This window comes from Microtus pennsylvanicus, chromosome X, assembly GCF_037038515.1.
Source record: "Microtus pennsylvanicus isolate mMicPen1 chromosome X, mMicPen1.hap1, whole genome shotgun sequence".
Lineage (NCBI taxonomy): Eukaryota > Metazoa > Chordata > Mammalia > Rodentia > Cricetidae > Microtus > Microtus pennsylvanicus.
In genome coordinates, this window is record NC_134601.1 from 82,672,997 (window position 1) to 82,688,595 (window position 15,599).

The 15,599-nt window shown below is 39.6% G+C and overlaps 1 protein-coding gene and 1 pseudogene across 3 annotated transcripts in view; both read right to left on the minus strand.

Annotated features, from left to right (window-relative positions):
• Positions 1-566: 566 nt before the first annotated feature.
• Positions 567-4,037, minus strand: LOC142840382 (large ribosomal subunit protein uL16-like; annotated as a pseudogene).
• Uprt (uracil phosphoribosyltransferase homolog) overlaps positions 2,258-15,599 on the minus strand; it is a 36,848-nt gene continuing 23,506 nt past the window's right edge. For all 3 annotated transcript variants that reach the window (XM_075958582.1, XM_075958583.1, XM_075958581.1), the window contains 4 exons: positions 15,082-15,144; positions 13,384-13,545; positions 12,640-12,738; positions 2,258-8,529 (listed from right to left, as the gene is read on the minus strand). In XM_075958582.1, coding sequence (XP_075814697.1) covers positions 8,423-8,529; positions 12,640-12,738; positions 13,384-13,545; positions 15,082-15,144 — 431 coding nt within the window. In that variant the 3' untranslated portion in view covers positions 2,258-8,422. The remainder of the gene's footprint in view (positions 8,530-12,639; positions 12,739-13,383; positions 13,546-15,081; positions 15,145-15,599) is intronic.

Sequence of the window (15,599 nt, forward strand, 5' to 3'; positions counted from 1 at the left end):
GTTCAGTGAATACAAGCATGTACTGTTCTTGAAGGAGACCTAAGATCGGTTCTCAAGACAACACTGGACAGCTCACATCTGCCTCTCTCCAGCTCCAGAAGATTTGAAGCCTTCTTCTGGACTCCATGGTCACACACTCACGAGCACATATCCACACAAAAAGGCACACATATACATAATTAAAAATATGGTGAATCTTTAAAAAGATTGAGACAATGTGTTCATGAAAGGTCTAAAGCAGAAGGTATTATTATTATTTTTTGTTTTTTCGAGACAGGGTTTCTCTGTAGCTTTGGTGCCTTTCCTGGAACTAGCTCTTGTAGACCAGGCTGGCCTCGAACTCCCAGAGATCTGCCTGCCTCTGCCTCCCGAGTGCTGGGATTAAAGGCGTGCGCCACCACCGCCCGGCCACAGAAGGTATTATTGCTTAGCTCAAATTCCCATGGGAAATGACTACCTTGAGACAAGAAAGGTTAGGCAGGAGTCTCTATAACTTATGCAGAATAAACTGTTTCCTTTTGTTTTTGACTGGATGTAAGATTTAGACCTCAAGAGTGCAGGACTGGCTACTTGTCCAGAGTACTGCAACTGAGGATATATTTGACCACACAGCCATCAGGAGTGAGCCACTTCTCAGCTACTATGTCTTTTCATCCATCTGCATTAAACTTGGTGAAGCCCCACATCTTTGAGATGTGGATCTCCTGGTGGCCAGGGAGCTTGAACTTAGCTCTCCACATAGCGTCGATTCCAGGTTCCTTAATCTGTGGCTTGATGTGGATAGACATGATGACCTGGCCAAGGAGTCCTGGAGCTGCCAAAAGGCATACACATACCTGTGTGGAGCCTGTGAAACTCAGCACAGGACATCTTGTTGGTGAAAATGACATGTAAAAGATGGTGCCTCACTTAGATATGAAAGCCATCCTTGCCACAACTCTTCCCCACGTATTTGTTGGCCTAAGTACAAGTGGCCCTCAAGGGCTTTAGAGGAGAGTTCCTCACATTTATTTAACACCACGTGAACATGAAGTGGGAATTCATTAACTTGTGCCTTCTGTCCCAAGTCCGATGCCCTGGCAGAAGTGAGTCTCTAAGTATTGTTCTTAAAATGCAAGTGACACCAGGCTGGATGGCTGTGGCGCATAGTGACAAGAGGATCTTAGGTGGAACACCAAAGGAAAAGAGAGAATAAATTCTTTTTCTTTTTTTGTGTTTCTTTTTTTACTAGTTAAATTTATTCATTTATTTTACATCCCAACCAAAATTTCCCCTCCCTCTCTCCTCCCATCCCCTCCTCCCACCTCCCCTCCCAATCCACTCCTGTTTCTATTCAGAAAGGGGCAGACCTCCTATGGGTATCAACAAAGCATGGCATATCAAACTGAGGTAGGACTAAACTCCTCCCCTTTTATTAAGGTTGGACAAGGCAACCCAGAATGAGGACTAGGTTCCCAAAAGTTAGCCAAGGCATTAGGGACATTCCCTGATCCCACTGCTAGGAGTCTCACAAGCTACACAACTATCACACATATGTAGATGGTCTATATGGGTCCCATGCAGGTTCCCTGGCCTGCCTGATACAATCCTTCCTCCCTCTCTTCAGCAGGATTCCCTGAGTTCAGTACAGTGGCTGGCTGTGAGTCTCGGCATCTGTTTTCATCAGTTACTGGATGAAGGCTCTCTGATGACAACTTGAGTAGTCACTAATATAGCCTCTCTGGGGCTGTGGATTGTAGTATGGTTGGTTATCCTTTACTTTACAACTAATAACCACTTATGAGTGAGTAAGTGTTTGTCTTTCTGGGTCTGGGTTACCTCACTAAGGATGATTTTTTCCTAGTTCCACTCATTTGCCTGAGAATTTCATGATGTGATTGTTTTTAACATCTGAGTAACAGTCCATTGCGCAAATGTACCATATTTTCTTTATCCGAGAATAAATTATTTCCAAGCATGACTACCATCCACATAATCTTAGTAGGGAGATGCAGTATCTGTAGGTACCAAACATGTTTTCTAATCGTGCTAAGGCAATTACAATGGCAACAACATGCCTGGTGGATTAGACACTGGTCCATAGGACAGAAGAGAGCTATGTGAGAAACAGGTACCAGCTTAGGCATCAAACTGCCAGGAAGGCTCGGTAGAAGGATTGTTGTGAGTTTGAGGTCACTCTAAGCTATGTAGTGATGCAAGGATAGTCTGAGCTCCAGAGTAAGACCTTTTCTTAAAAAAAAAAGAAAGACAGCATGCGTTATTATTTTTCATTTATTTAAATTTATTTTAAGTGATCCATAAAAACAAAATTTGTACATATTAATGGGATACCATATTTCAGTACATGTATACATTATATAAATTTAAATCATGTTCATCTTTTTCCTCATTATTACTTCTTCATATTAAAAACTTAACAAAATATTTTCTAATTTTTTATGTATAGTACATTAATGATGATCTACAGACACCCTTACTATGTAATAGCACAGCAGAACTTTCTTCTATCTAAGTAACTATAACTTAGTGACACTTGTTCAGCCTTTCCTCATTCAGCCATCCCTCCCCAAACTTTGGTAACAAGTACTCTACTGTCAACCTGCACAAGATTAGTTGTCATCAGATCCCACATAGTAGAAGTCATACAGCTTCACAGTTTCACTCACTTAACATAATCTCCAGTTCCATCCAATTTTGTCACAAAATCATTCCTATGCATGGCTGAATAGCATCCCATTGTACAAATGTACTATACTTTATTGATACATTCATCACTGACATACACTTTGGCTGTTCCTAATGGTTAGTTATTGACAATACTGCTGCAATGAACATGGGAGTGCAAATGTCTCTGCAGCCTGATAATTTCATTCTCTCTGCTTACATACTCTGTAGTGTGACTGCTGGAGCAAAGTGAGTTTCCTATTAAAGAATGGCATTCACAAGAGAATGGTGAGTCAAGTGGACTAGAAGAGCCGAAGGGTCACTTTTCCAGAAGACAAGAAAAGGAAAGGAATCAGCCTGGAAAGATGGTAAGGGTTTAGCAACCTGGGCCAGGCAGATTCCTTGAATCAAGCTGGACAGTGTTAGGACTCACAGCTGGGTAAAGGCTTGTATCACGAACAAATAGGGTCTTTAGAAGAATTTAAAATAGTTGGAGCCTGACCCAGATATAGCCCTTCATGATAGGCAATGACATATCAACACTTGTGGAATTCCTATAAGCCTCCAAACTCTCTGAAGGTCAAAACAACTTATATTAATATGCACTTACTTGTTCTCACCCCAAGAATAGAGCAAAGGAAGTCGCACCTGATTTCACAGCAGAAGTAGAAATAATTCTAAATTACACCCTTAGATTTGCCATAAGAATCCTGCCCTGTCAGGAGTGACAGTGCACACCTTTAATCTCACCACTTCGGAGGCAGAAGCAGGTGGAGCTCTGTGAGTTTGAGGCCAGCCTGGTCTGCATAGTAAGCAGGGCTATAGTGAAATCCTATCTCCAAAAAGTAATAATAACAAAGAAAAAACAGGCCCTGCCACATAACACACATGGAAACAGTCTCAGCCAAAGCCTGTGGATTGGAAGACGATGACTAGTTTCGTCACTACAATTATGTGCCCCCTCCATCCATATTGAAGCTCTAATCCCCAATACCTCAGGCTGTGACTATATTGGAGCTAGGGCTTTTAAGGAAGTGATTTGGTTAAAACAAGGCCATTGAATAGGCCCAAATACAATCTGACTATGATCATATGAAGAGAAAATCTGAACACACAAAGAAACACCAAGGACATACATACAGGTGGAAGACCGTGGAAAGCCAAGTCAAAGAGAGGCTTTTGAAAAGTACACAAACATATCAACACTTTGATTGTGGACATGTGGCCTGCCTCCAAAACTATTTCTGTTTTTAAAATCATTCAGTCTGGTATTTTGTTACAACAGCACAAATACACTAATATACTGACTTGGAACCTGGGCATAAATCCAGCTGAGCTGCGACATCATCTTTCCCTAAGAACATCTGGCACATGGTTAAGAGCCAATTATTTGGGGGAAAGTATAATGGTATTTCAGTGACCTGTAGGTAAAACAACTTCTGCATGATACGGTGGATGGTGAGTGTTGCTGGTGAAGTTCAAGTACATTAAACAGATCACAGAATGCATGGATAATTATATGTATTGAACAATTTAAGTTTCTTTAAGACATGATATCAGTAGAAAATGACTGACATGAGGAGAAACTAGATATAGATAACAAATGATAAGCAGTTTAATATAAGCTTATCATAAAGTTCAAATAAGACAAAGGGAAAATAATCATATTAATATAAAATATGGAGGTGTATATATTGGCTTTATAGGATGGATTAACCGCTTCAAGTTTGTTTATATTTTACATGAAAACCTCCAAATGTTGGATATACTCATGTTATTATTTCTATAACTTATCTGCTATATAACTGCTATATTAAATGTAGATGCTCAGAAAAATACAAAACAGTCTCCCTTTAAGGGAGACTGGGCTGACCAAGTGTGGTGGTACATGCCTTTAGTCCCAGCACTATAAGTTTGAGGACAGCCTGGTCTACACAGTAAAACAGCCAGAGCTACATAATAGAGAGACTATTCCTCAAAAAGAGGGGAAGGGACTGGGTCAATGTCCTGGAGGGTAGACTTAGTGGAAAGAGTTGACACAAATGTCATCAAGACATAAAGTAGAATCATGAATAATACTCAATCCAAAAGAAGGTGAAAATGAGGAAAAAGTAAATAAAGAACAAGTAGAAGGCAAAGAGCAAGTTGGAGATCTAAAACCAATCAGGCCAATAATTACATGACATGAAAATTATCTAAACACTGCACCAAAAGGCAGACACTGTCAAACTGGATGTTTTAAAAAGCAAGACACAGCCCTAAAGCTGCCTATAAGAAATTCAGATGAAATACAACCATGTTAAAAGTAAAGCTAGTCCAAAGAAAACTGGAATTGTTAGTACCATCAGCTAAAACAGATTTCAGCACAAAGAGTATTAACAAGTACAAAACAGAACATTTCTGAATGGCAAAGGGTCATATTATCAAGAGACTACTGCAATTCTAACAGTCTGTACCTAACAAGAGTACTCTAAATACACAAAGCAAAACCTTCACTGAACTGAAAGAAAAAAAAAACGAATACAACACTTCAATCTGAGCTTTCAATATCCTTCTAATAATCAATAGAACAAGTAGACAGAAAAAAAATCAGTCAAGGAGTAGAAAACTTGAACAGCTTTATCAATGAACATAGCCTGACGTTCATAGTAAACAACACAGGATATGCATGCATTCCAAGAAAGCATGGAAGACTTACCAAATAACAATAATTTATGGACAAGATCCTATGTCAAAAACCCTCATAAATTAAAAGGATTCAAACATAACAATTATATTCTCTCACCAAAATGGAATTAAATTAGGAAACAGTATCAAAGAAAAATATGGAGAAATTGCACAAATATTTGCAATTTGTTGATGATTTTAAATGACCCTGGGTTGGGGAAATAAAAAGAAAATGGGAAAATATTTTTACCTGAATGAAAATGAAAACATATAAAAAAACAGCTAAATCTTTATAGGGAGTTTTATGTCATTAAAATAAATGTTTGTATTACAAAAAGGAAAAATGTTGGAAATCAAGACGTTGAATCAGAAACTGTAGGGATGGGGTCAGCAATCTGTAGCCCTCTAAGCAATTATGATGCATGTCATACCTTGAGAATCACTGCTATGTGTTATTTGCATGTTGGTTTTGCTCTAGCCTTTATTCTTCAATAAAGAACCTACACAATTTATACTGCTCTGAAGTTCATGTCACTAAAGTCAATCTTACTTTTAGTAGTCTGTTAATCTTATGTTGACTTTAGAAAATAGAGTCCTGCAAGTGATTAACACTGCAAGTAAGAGTTTGTTTGCTAAAACATTCCAAAATTCAGAGACCATTGTTATATCTGCAGGAGTGTAGAGTACAAGCATCAGTGGGAAATATGACCTTATTGAATAATTTCTACTGTTTATACTAGGCTTCCCACATGGGAATCAAACGTAGTTAACTTTTAGTCATGTTCATTGCTGAAAAGCAACAGACATTTGGATCTAAATGGTTAATGATATAAAAAGAATTTGTTTAAGCTGGGCATGCTGGTTGTAAGCCTTTCATCCCAGAACTCAATGGAGGCAATGAGGCAAGGTCAGAGTTGACTACACGGAAAGTTCAAAGTCAGCCTGGGCTACAGAAGATCATCTTTCAAAACAAAAAAGAATTTGCTTGAAATATGGTTTCACGCCTAAAGTTGGACATGAAATTATCTCAAATTCTGGAAAGCACTTCAAACAAAATACTGCAGCCCAAAGAAGCACCAATTCAATTCAGTTGCAGCAATTCTCAGGTTTGGCAGGCAAAAAAAAAAAAAAAAATTGAGATAAAATCTGGCTCAGTTACTTAAGCTACCCTCAAACACAAAATCCTCCTCCCTCAACTTCCTCAATGCTGGGGTGACAGAAATGCTCTTCCACATCTGGTATCATCTTTCCAACTGATTCAATGCGAGAATGATGTCAACAGATCTGGCCCATCTGAATTTTCTACCCACATCATTCCTGGGCCACCTAACTAACAAATGCAAATAAAACTGGCAGCTGGGAAAGGTGGTGAACACCTTTAATACCAGCACTTAACAAGCAGGAGGATCTCTGAGTTCCAGGCCAGCCTGGTCTACATAGAAAATCCCAGGCCAGCCAGGGCTATACGGTGAGACCTGTCTTTTTAAAAAAAAAAAATCAGTAAGAACTTGAAGGCAACATTATGCCATGGAAGAACTGTTAGATGAATTTTAATCTTATTACATGATAGTCTCCAAAACTAAAGAAGCTGGGCATGGTGGTGCACACCTTTAATCCCAGCACTCTGGAGCCTGAAGCAGGCCTCTGAGTTCAAGGCCAGCCTGGTCTGCAGAGCAAGTTCCAGGACAGCCAGGGCTACCAGAGAGAAACCCCGACTCAAACAAACAACAACAACAACAACAAAAGTAAAAGTACAGTGAGCCTTAGTAGTCTAGAATCCCAAGGTAAAATCCACTCAAGGTGACTCAAGGTGAGTCAGTCTACTCAAGGGTGCTTTCCTTCCCTGACCCTCACTGATTTGTTTTTTCAGTTTTAGCTCTCTCTTAAGAATCTACCTTCTGCTCAATTGTATGCTTTTGAACAGAACCCCACAGCAGCTGTCTGTGGGGCCATGAGCATGTAATTATGCAAGTAATCACGTAGAAGCCACAGTCACAAGTTTTAACATCAATGTAAAATGGGATGGGGTTTTACAAGCACATTTCAAAAGTGCAAAGATTGAGTCTCATATTGTTTCTCTCCCTTTCAGAAGCTTAGATATGATCACATACAAACCTCATATATTTTTAAAGAACATTGTTTTTTTCCTCTACTTTAATATAGCTATAGCTGTAAAACATGCAAAATAACTAAGCTCCAAACCGAAAACAACTAGTAGAAGCAACTAAATAAAAAGAACCGTGCTGATTTACTTATTGGCCACAAAATGCAGCAAAGCCTCTACACTTTCCTGCACACCTCGGAAAGAATCCCTAATTCCCTGTGCAGGGCTGATGTAGCTCTCTCTTGTCAGCATCAGGCATCAATGGTTCGGTCCCTGTACATTCATCCATGTTACAGATCCAGAAACCGTCAAGGCCCTGCCAATGTTCTCACTGTATTACAGTTTGGCAAGCACCTTCCCTCAACCCCCAGTTTGGGAAATGATCTATATAAGGAACACAACAGTTTATCTGAAGAGTTAACCAGACATCCTGGATCTGAAAAGTAAGTGAGGACATTAACGGCAATGTAAAATTCCAGGATATATTCTTGTTCTCTCTTTTCCAAGATGCCTGTGCATATAGTACAAGGAAGTCTAGAGTACGGAGGGCGACAACAGCCACATACAGAAAAACACCCTAGAGCTTTTTAAAAACACAGTAAAGCAAATGTAAACTGCAGTAGGCCAAAGAACTAACTCTAGTTTGGGTTTCTTTGCAGCTTCAAGCAACCTCCAAACCAAGAGGGTCACAAGTTCGACAGTTTGCATGCACTGAGTGAGGGTTCAGTGAGTTCCATGAGCAGATGATTACAATTTCCATCTTTCTAAGCACTGTGGGTGTGCTTCACTGTTGATTTTGGTACCACATGGGAAGAAATGATCAAATCAAACATAAACTTCCTATATTTCTTGTTACTACACCTACTTCCAATGTTAAAAGGCATTCCTAATGTATTTTCTCCATTATTTCTCAAATGAATAAAAACAAGTATGAAATTCATTTACAACCATAATATTATGCAAAGCACTTCATCTTCCTTTAACAACTTAGTCTGTTCCAAAGTATTTCTGTCCAAAATGTGTAGGTGCAACAGGATGAACTTCAGTAGTTAAAATTGTGATCTCTGGAAATTCTTGAATGATTGATTTGGCACCTTCAAAATATAAAAATAATTATTACTGCAAGATTTTTGGTAACACTAGTTAGAATTCAGGAATTGTATAATCATTGTCTCCAGACTTAATACTGACAGAAAACAGGGAACAATCATCTTTGGATACTGAATTAGGCATGCTTAATCTCTTTATATAACATCCACTATGTGAAAAGTTTTGTTAATAGTTCAGACCATGCTCCGGCCCACTCAATAATATGGTCTGAAAATCAAATTATTCAGTCATACCAGCTTTGGCTAGAATCAAGTAATATGGCACTCCCTAAAAGGATAATCCCATGAAATGAGAGTTTTCCAATGAAAACCCCAGGAAATAAGTGTGAAGGCGTATTTGGTATGTCAGAGAATGCTAACTATTTAGAAAGAAGGATTTGAGCTTTAGGTGAGGGGTTGGGCAGGGAATTTAGACTAGCTGGGACGCCAAACCAAAGCACCACAGTAAAGGCTGCTACACAATGTGGATTTTTCAGTTTTAATGCCAAACAATGATACACTGTTCCAATTAATACAACTACAACTAAAGAGATTATTTTTTCTTTTGCTAGAGGTGGATAATTACTGGATTATCTTAATGTTTTGAATGTCACCAGTGCTACATACAATGGACAATCAAGCAAATCACCCTTTGTCACCGCTGGTATTTGAATTACAGGTACATTGAGGTTACAAAAGAACAAAGTAATCCAATAGACCACAATTAGTACACAATAGCCTATTTAGAATAGCCTTCTAACACACATGCTGTGGCTTCTTGAAGTTTGCCTAAAACTTAGGCTAGCTGGAAATGCGAGAACAGCCTAACTAGTGAGTAAAACACTGAGAAAATGTCCAAAACCCCAAAAGCTTAAAAGTGAAAGTCATTCAGAATTAAACCGGAAAATAAGCACTATTAGCACTGTGTGTGCAATTTGAAACCATTGAGTATCTTCCTAGCCACTCATGTTGAGGTCAAATTTATTTGGTTTTATGCTGAAGTCTACTTTTGGTAATTAGTGTTATAATTTGTATTGGTCATCTCTAAACTTCCTGGTAACATTTCACAGTATTTTTTTATATTTCTATTAATTCTTTGAGAATTCCATACAATATATTTTGATCTTATTCATACCTCGTCCCCACTCCCTATCCACCCAACTTTGTGGATGTTTGTGTTCTCTCTTTTCCTCTTCTCACCTTCAACCATCAAGCCCAGGCTGTTTTACCCAACTCTGGTGTGTTGATCTGGTAGGAGTCAAACCATTAAAAAAGCTGACTCTCCCTCTCCCAGCACCCATCAAAGGCCAGCAGCGCCTCAGCTAATGGTAGGACTCCGTGTCCACCTTCCCTACCTCCATGTTAGGATTCTATCTGGCCTGAGCCTGCATGGGTCTTATGCACACTGTCATACATCCTCTATGAGTTCATATGTGTAACTGTTCTGTCTGGAAAACACCGTTTCCCTAAAGTCATCCACTACTTCTGGCTCTTAAGATCTTCCCAGCCCTCCTAAAAGGTCCTTGAGACTTTGAAGGAGGGATGCATTTCACAGTATGCAATTCTCTTGTTTGTGCTGCTTTTTCACACTTGCTATCTATATTTTTATATCACTAAATGTTTTTTTCTAAAGCAACTTTTGATGTGGAATATTATTTTAAGATATGTTAATTTATTCATGCCATGGAACATTTATTTAATGATGCAAGGATGTGTTTCATTCTTTTATGTTGCATTTGTTTAACTTTGTAAAGCTGTGATTCTCTGCCTGTCTAAAACATCAGATTGGTTTAATAAAGAGCCGAATGGCCAATAGGAAGGCAGGAGAAAAGATAGGTGCGGCTGGCAGGCAGAGAGAATAGATAGGAGGAGAAATCTGGATGGGGATAAGAAGGAGCAAGATAGAACAAGGAGAGGAGGACATCAGGGGCCAGCCACCCAGCAAGTCATGAAGAAAGAAGCAAAGAAAAGTATACAGAAATAAAGAAAGTAAAAGCCCGAGGGAAAAGATAGATGGGATAATTTAAGCTAAAAATATCTTGCTATATAGTCCACAACTCCAGAGAAGCTAGGTAACAAGGAGAACCCTAAGAGAGACATATATGGATCTCCCTGGGAATGGGAGATATCTTGACTGAGGGAGCCATTATGGAGCTACCATGATACCTGGCACCAGTGAAATTCCCAGGAATCCACAGGGATGACTCCAGATTAAGACCCTAAGGAATAGTGGAGACAGTGCCTGAACTGGCCTTGCCCTGTAGTCAGATTGACGACTACCTTAATTGTCATCATAGAAACTTCATCCAGTAACTGATGGAAGCAGATGCAGAGATCCACAAAGCTGTGGGCCAAGCCCCCAGAGTTCATTTGAAGAGGGAGGAACAATAATATGAGCAAAGGGGTCAAGACCATGATGGGTAAACCCACAGAAACAGCTGACCTGAGCTAGTGGGAGCTCACTGACTCTGGACTGATAGTGGGGGAACCTGCATAGAACCAAACTAGGCCCTCTGAATGTGGGGACAGTTGTGTGGCTGGGGCAGTCTGTGAGCTCACTGGCTGTGAGACCAGGACTTATCCCTAGTGCTTGAAATGGCTTTTCAAAGTCAATTCTCTTTGGAGGGATACCTTGCTCAACCTAAATATGGAGGGGGGGGGGGACTTGGTTCTGCCTCAAAGTGATGTGTCAGACTTTGTTGACTTTCCATGGGAAGCCTTACCCTCTCTGAGGAGTGGATGGGCGGAAGGGAGTGAGAAATGGAATAGGCATGTAAAATGAGAAAAGATCGTTTTTAAAAATTAATTAACATAAAAAAGTAATTAAGAAAATCTGGCTAGAAACAAGCCAAGCTAAGGATGGGGATTTATAAGAAAGAATAAGACTCCATGTGTGATTAATTTAAAAGTTGAGTAGTGGACCCTCCAAAAAGCGAAAAGGGTAAGAAGACTAAAACAACCAATAACAAACTTCTGCAAGGTATGTAATAAACCTCTAAATAGATATTACTTATATACCCATTTCCTTATCAGTCAAGTATATATAATTCCTTTTTTGTTGTTGTTTTTGAGACAGTCTTGCTATATAGTAAGGTTTTCTATGTAAGGCGGGCTGGTCTTGAACTTGCACTGATCCTCTTGTCTTTGCCTCCCAAGTGCTGGGATTACAACCATGTGTCACCATTCATTCCCAGCCATCATTTACACACTTTCAAATTATTTCTTATACTAATCAACTCCATAATGAAGACCCTAGAAACTAAATTCTTAATGCCTGTATGATTATTTTCATACTATGTATTCCTAATTGCCCAAGATTGTTTGGTAAGAAAGGCAGAGTCTTAATTTAGCTATATCTCTTAAAGGAAATGGGAAATAGATGACTTCCTCACACCTACTTAAAACAGACATCTAATTCAAAAAAACAGTTGATATTCACATCACATTGCAAAGATTACTTCAATAACACCATAAGTTCCTTGTTATTCGAGAGCTGTTCTCAAGCTCAGGGAAAACCATTGAAACTTGGGACCTTTCAGCCATTTGTAGGCCCTAGTCAAATAGGACTTGGGAAAACAACTGCAGTTATTTTCAATGAAGTAATTCATAAGTTCCCATTTGAATTTAAACATCAGAATGACTAGATAGATCAGTGGTTAAGAGCACCAGCTGCTCTACCAGGGAACCTAGGTTTGAGTCCCATCACCCACATGGCAAGTCACAACCATCTGTAATTCCAGTTCCAGGGGATGCAACACCCTTTTCTGGCTTCTGAGGTACACAAACATATACATGTATAAAATAATGGAATAAGATATTAAACATCAGGATAGTGTAAAACAAGCCAGGCATGCTTATCTATGTCCGTGGTCTTGGTTGCTTAGGAAGATGAGACAAAAGGATCACCTGAGTCTAGAAGTTCAAGACCAGTGTGCAACACCTTGTCCAAAAAATTGTTTTATATTATCACTGAGATTAGAGATGACAAACACAAGTCATAACTAGCAAAACTAGATTTAAATTTAATATGGACTGACACCATAATTTGCCTTGGGATGAGAGGCTAGAGAGATACACACTATCTCATGACCATCTGGAGCTGCAAGTTCAACTCACCATGGGGAGTGGAGAAGAGACTGAGGAGGATAATAACACTGGGTTGGACTCCATGTTCTATTAGAACCTTTACAGCTTCAATTACAGTATTGCCAGTGCCTAAAACAAAAGGGCAACGTTAACACCTAAACTGACATGTTCTGAGAGTAAGGTCAAGGCAGGAATCTTAACATAAGACTTGACTCGTGAACACTTCATTTGAAAGTGACTGACTGTTCTTTGTCAATGTTATTTTTAATGATAGGTACAACAGAAACAGGTATTAAATGTACAACAAGCCCTAAACTCACTTACTTCTTGAGATACAAAATTTAACACCCCTGCTCACCTCCCTGGGAGACCATGGTATGAGCAAGTAGAGGGGTGAGAACAGAATACCAGAAAAATTACCTGTAGAGAGGATAAAACCTTGAGAAAATCAGAACCATGATCATTAGGGTAGAGACAGGACATGTTTCGATATATTTTCTGTGTTCTATATATTTTACTTCATTAGGTCCTTTGCTTCAATGCGTTCATTTCAAAACAGATGTTCTTTGGAGCTAACAAAGTTTGACTAATGTATATTCCCTTATTACACAATAAAAATTTCCCAGTGAACTGCCCAGGGCAACTCCAAATCCAACAGAGAAAAACACATTTAGAAACTGTTTTTGCCTTTTATATAAGTGTGCGTAGGAGGTAGACACTAACTTGAATTTAAAACTCTAACAAAAAATTACAAATGCAACTCAAGCCACTCACTGAGAATTGGATACATCAGAAGGACTTTTCTGCGATGTATGTCTGGGGGGAACTTGGCATAGTATACTTTGGCCCTTTGTGTCTCCTCATCGCTCTGAATCAGGATCTTCCCAATTCGTATGGATCGACAGCAGTCACGTAAACCTTGTTCCATTGCCTCACCTTGAAGAAGGAAATGAAAAGGAATCAGGGACAAAAGGGATGCAGCAGATAGCGTGCAAATCCAAGAACAGGCCAAAGTCGAGTTTCTCACTGCTATTAATACAAAAAGAGCACTATCAAGGCAGAAGCATTCTTCTTTCTCTTCTACTGAGCTCATATTTTATTCTTAGTGGGAACTCAAAGAAAGCAGATGAAAGGCTTGTCAAAGAAACCACAGTAAGCTAGACTTATTGCTTGCTTACAAGGTATGGAGCTGTTCTGCTTCCATGATGATGGAAATGAAAGATTGACTGGGTTGTTCCTTGAGCTTCTTCTATACCAGAGATACTTTTACTCGTTATTTTTAAAGATGATTTTAAGCCAATTAAATTTGTTACTTTCCTCTGAGAAAAATATAAAAGATTCATGAAAAAGTGGGGGCTATAGGCCATAGGCTTTCCTTTTAGATATAAGTGGCCAGGATCCATCACTTAGTTCAGCAAGGCTGTGGGACCAGAAGCCCCATCAGGCGAAGTCTTGAGTACCTGGTGGAGCACTGACTGAGGGCCCATGGGGCAGCCTCTCAGTAGATTCATGGGCAACCGCTAAGCCAACAGAAAAACATCAGAGGTGCAAGGACCAAGGTGGTATTCTCAGAGAAGTTGGTACTTTCAGAGCTGAGAAGAAACCATATCCAGGTGTTCAACAACTTCAGTTGCTGAACAACACTATTCTGAGAATGTTTTCACTGCTTAAGAGCTGTCTTCCTGTAGGAACAGAGCCTAAAGCGCCTTTTGTAATTGAGGTGTTCAAGTGTTCACAAACACAACAAGAGCAAGAGAAAAATGAAGGTTTATATGTTTTTAAAGTCCGTCTGTTTCCAGTGCAAACAAGTGAGGCTTCCAGCTCTTGGGGAAAAAAAGTTGTTTGCTGAGGAGCAATCATTCCTGTAGAGCAGGCACACATTCTCATCACAGGCATGCCATTTTGCTGCACAAAAGTTGCTAGTTAAGATGATCAGTTGGACTCAAAGCACCAATACAGACTGTATAAGATCAGCAAGTGGAAATAGCTAGAGCTAATGACAGCTACGTGCTTCTTGCCTATGCAGTCACATATACAAAGAATATAAAATTTACAATATGAAATCAGTCCAGCTTTTGGCAGAGTTCTCTGCAACACAGATAAAAGCAGAGGCAGCATCTTCTCCAGCCAGCTCTCCAAATGTTCTTCTTCAGAAAGAATTTAATTTATGCCACATTCCTTCAGTCTACAAACCATTCTCCCATCCTGCTATCCTCCCACCCTCCTTTGAGGCATTTTAAAAGCTGCCTTGCTCGTGGGAGCAGGCCACTAGGGATGAGGCCTGCAATTACAATTAACCAAACTTAGCAGCACATAGGCCATGACTCCAAGGCACCATGAGGACAGGCAACACAGGTGGTGAGATTTAAGCAAAGGCAGCATGCAATTATGACAAGCCAGCCCGCCTCTCCTGGAAAACAGCAACCGTTTCCATGCATGCAAAGAAACAAAATCGTACACACGCAAACCTACCGCTCCTCATTATGCTGACCCCACAATTTCCTTTCTCAAATTTCACTCCTTCATACTTGTGCCCTGTTGGGAAATAAAAATAAAAAAGAGATGCTTTATCATTAGAGACATGTGCATATTCTATAAGGTACTCGTGGCTCAAAGCAGACGAGTACAAAGCAACCCAGACACAATGTATAGCACCTTGGATTTCCTGTGAAAGTAGTGAGTCATGATCTTTCATAGTTATTTCTTAATTCCTCAGAAGAAACCTGTGAGAATAATTGGGAGAGGAGGTTTTCCTCAAGTGGGAATTGGACTTATTATAGCACAATATTCCCATACACATCCTCCAAATTGAATTCAAAGGAGACTCACTGCAGTCCATGAATACTAGATACCCCATCAATTCACACCGGGGCCCCACTGTGAGTCACAGCAGAAAGCCGCCTCATTCCATCCCTTCTTATGATCCTTCATTCTGCCTTAAAAAGCAGAAGAAAGAGGCTGAAATAGTTATTAAGCTACTCAAAACTTGG